Source organism: Grammomys surdaster, unplaced genomic scaffold, assembly GCF_004785775.1.
Source record: "Grammomys surdaster isolate TR1022 unplaced genomic scaffold, NIH_TR_1.0 126546, whole genome shotgun sequence".
Taxonomy (NCBI): domain Eukaryota; kingdom Metazoa; phylum Chordata; class Mammalia; order Rodentia; family Muridae; genus Grammomys; species Grammomys surdaster.
In genome coordinates this window covers 7,778,462-7,781,520 of record NW_021621338.1, presented here as the reverse complement: position 1 = coordinate 7,781,520, position 3,059 = coordinate 7,778,462, and the positions used below count along the sequence as shown (strand labels likewise).

Here is a 3,059-nt window from a genome sequence, read left to right as displayed (position 1 = left end):
GTCATCTTTATCCGATTTCCCCCTCCTTCCCCCCTGTCCTGCCATCTCCTCCCTTTCCTTCCCTCCCTTCATCCCTTCCTCCTTCCTTCGCTCTCTCACTTCCCCCTCCCTGCTTTTCCTGTTGTCAGGGATGTAGTTGGCAGTCTTGTCTTTATGGGTAATATTGTCTTTTAAGTTATATTTTCATTTAACAGGATAAGAATGTGTCATCTTTATCAGATTTAACCATAATTACTATCCCAGCCAGACTCTTTATTATCTATCCAGTTTGTTCTCTGAGTTGTGGTATAACATTCTTTTCCTCAACCCTTTCCTGAGTGTGGATTAGGGCACAGAGCTAACTGTAGCACTTAAATGGAGTTCATGGGATGGCTTGCCTTGACTGTGAAGCAGAATCACTTAGCTTGATGAGATGTGAAAAAAGTTAGTTCAGCCGTGTTGCTTTTGGGCTGAGAATGACAAAAGTGCTTTTCTGTTCTTTCCTGAGAATGGAAGCAAGTATCTCTGCGCATCGATCGGGCTGTCTGTAACTGTGTCTCCATGGTATCAACCCAACAGTAGTGGAGTCCCATCCACCCCTCCGAGCACTCTGTATTGCTGACCTTGGAGCTATTAGAGACTCAGCAGTTTGCTCCCCCATAAATAATGCACTCACTCTGAGTGGCAGACTGCAGGCTTGTGGCCCAGTTCTGCTGGGTATTTATAGTTCAAGCCAGTAAACATTTTGCTTTGACTCCTTCAGGAGCTGTGGGTCTGATCCCTTTTCAAGTGGGTGTTGAGAGAAATGAATCAGCATTGTTTTTTAAGCTACTGCAGAGTCCAGCATGTTGATAAGCCTGTGGCACTGGTAATTTAGTGGCTAGGAAGTGGGTGGGCCTCCTGGCTTGTTGGTTCATTTTCAGCTGGTTAAGCCTCAAGAAAGGTTACTGGGTGGGAAGCTGGAGTAGAGAGAGCTCTGGCAGCAAATAAAGAGAGCTCTCTGCCTGCCTTGAAGTGAAGTAGGAGTCAGCTAGGACTAGTGCAGGTCTGCTGTGTCTCTGCTGTGGCCTTCACCGGAACTTTACAGATGACGAACCCGATCTGCTTAGAGGCCTCTTTTCAGGCAGGGACTCAGGTTGTGTCAAGGAGATGTGGCCTGTAATCACGTGTATAGGTCCCTGTGGCTGTGCTGTTTCAGTGTGGGTTTCTTATAATAAGGTAAGGTGTGACGTGGTAAGGAGTGAATGAAGCCACAGCAGACTTCTTCTCCAGCAAGTACTGATGTGGGAGAGCTTCTGTCTGTTCTGTCCTAGGGCTCATCAGTTTTACTTCTTTTCCTTGTGTCCTTTTTGGGACTTAGTTCCCCTAAGAAATGATGACACTCCTGCGGCCTCCTTGTAGTTCAGCCCCATGATCAGAAGAATAGGACTCTTAGTCTCCTTGTCACCTGGTGTGGCTGTAAGTGCTCCTTAATACTAGCAAGTGCAAGAGTGCTCCACCATGCAGCCAGTGGCTTAAAGAATGGCTATTTTTTACAGGAGACCTGCAGGCTTTTAGTGTTAAATGGCTATTGACTTTTTTTTTTTTTTTTTCAGAAGAAACATTGATTTTTCTCCCACTCTCTGTTTCAGGTTCTGCATTCTTCCCTGGACGGTGTGCTGAGATCTTTGTTGGGGGTCAAAGCATTGGGAAGCTAGGCGTCCTTCATCCCGATGTTATCACCAAATTTGAGCTGACCATGCCTTGTTCCTCTCTGGAAATCAATATTGAGCCCTTTTTGTGAAGTTGGTCTCTGTTGTGTGGTTCTGTCTCTCTAAGTGTCCCTTTCTGCTCCTGTGGTGTCCTTCAACCCTCTATTCAGGGCACATCCATTTGTGTGTTAATGTTTAATAAAATGAAATGTGCTATCTGGCTCATTGCGTAGCTGCATTAGGCTGGCTTGTGGAACAGCCAGTGTGTATCTGTAGGTACCATGTCCGGGAGAGGTGCCCTGAACAGGCAGGGTGAGTTCTGGAAGTGGAAGTTTTGCTTGGCCTTCAGGGTGTTGGTTACTTAGGACTCCTTCTGCATAGAAGGAAACAACTCAACTACAACACACGTTGCACATGTTTAAGCCTTTACTATACCTGATACACATATTAATCAATAATATCAGTACTTTAGGAAAATTTTTAAGAATCAGTATGACTAAGCAGTGACAGCTTTTCAAGTCATCTTTTTTTAAAAGTTGATTTATGTGTGAACATATGTGTGTATGAGTGGCCTGTGAGTCTGTGCATGTGTGTGAGTGTTTGTGTATGTGTATATATATATAATTTCTTACAAATTCATAAGACAACGTTATTAGCCCTCATCAGAATACAGCTAAAGACCACACTGGATAAACTGCTGCACACTCCTTAAAATGGCCACTGTCAGGGCTGGAAAGGTGTTAAGGGCACTGGATAGTCTTGCATCTGAATTTAATTCCTTAATTCCTGTCACCCACATGGCAACTCACAGCCATCTGTAATTCCAGATCTGACATTCTTCTTCTGGTCTCCAAGGGCACCAGGCACATAAGTGGTATGCAGATGTACATGTAGGCAAAACACCAGTACATATTTTAAAAAATGTAAAAGGGCTCATGTTTAAATGACGGATCGGATATTGGTGGTCCAAGTGGAACTGTTGCATTCTGCTGTGGAGACGATGTAAAATGATACAGCCAGGAAAGTAGTTTGGTGGTTTCCTGGAATCTGAAACACCACCTAGCTGTTTGACCCGAGTGCTCACACAACAGTTTTTATGCAGATGTTCAGTGTTATTTATAGCAGGCACAGACCACATAGCCTTTTTATGAAGGGCATGCACTCCGTATGAGGAACGGACTGCTGATAACACAAATGAGTCCAAGCATGCTAAGAGAAAGAAGCCATACATAAAAGCCTACACATGGTCCCATCGATGTAGAAGTCAGAGGAGATTGTGGGGGCTGGTGAGGTGACTCGCTAAGAGCACTGACTGCATTTGCTGAGGCCCTGAGTTTGATCCCCACCTACTTGATGGCTCACAACTGTAACCCTGGTTCCAGGGAATCC

The 3,059-nt window shown here is 44.8% G+C and overlaps 1 protein-coding gene across 1 annotated transcript in view; it reads left to right on the top strand.

Annotated features, from left to right (window-relative positions):
• Window positions 1–1,892, top strand: part of Farsb (phenylalanyl-tRNA synthetase subunit beta) — a 65,183-nt gene extending 63,291 nt beyond the window's left edge. Inside the window, exon 17 of the mRNA XM_028760669.1 lies at window positions 1,611–1,892. Within this exon, the coding sequence (XP_028616502.1) occupies window positions 1,611–1,762 (152 nt within the window). The 3' untranslated portion in view covers window positions 1,763–1,892. The remainder of the gene's footprint in view (window positions 1–1,610) is intronic.
• The last annotated feature ends 1,167 nt before the right edge of the window (window positions 1,893–3,059 follow it).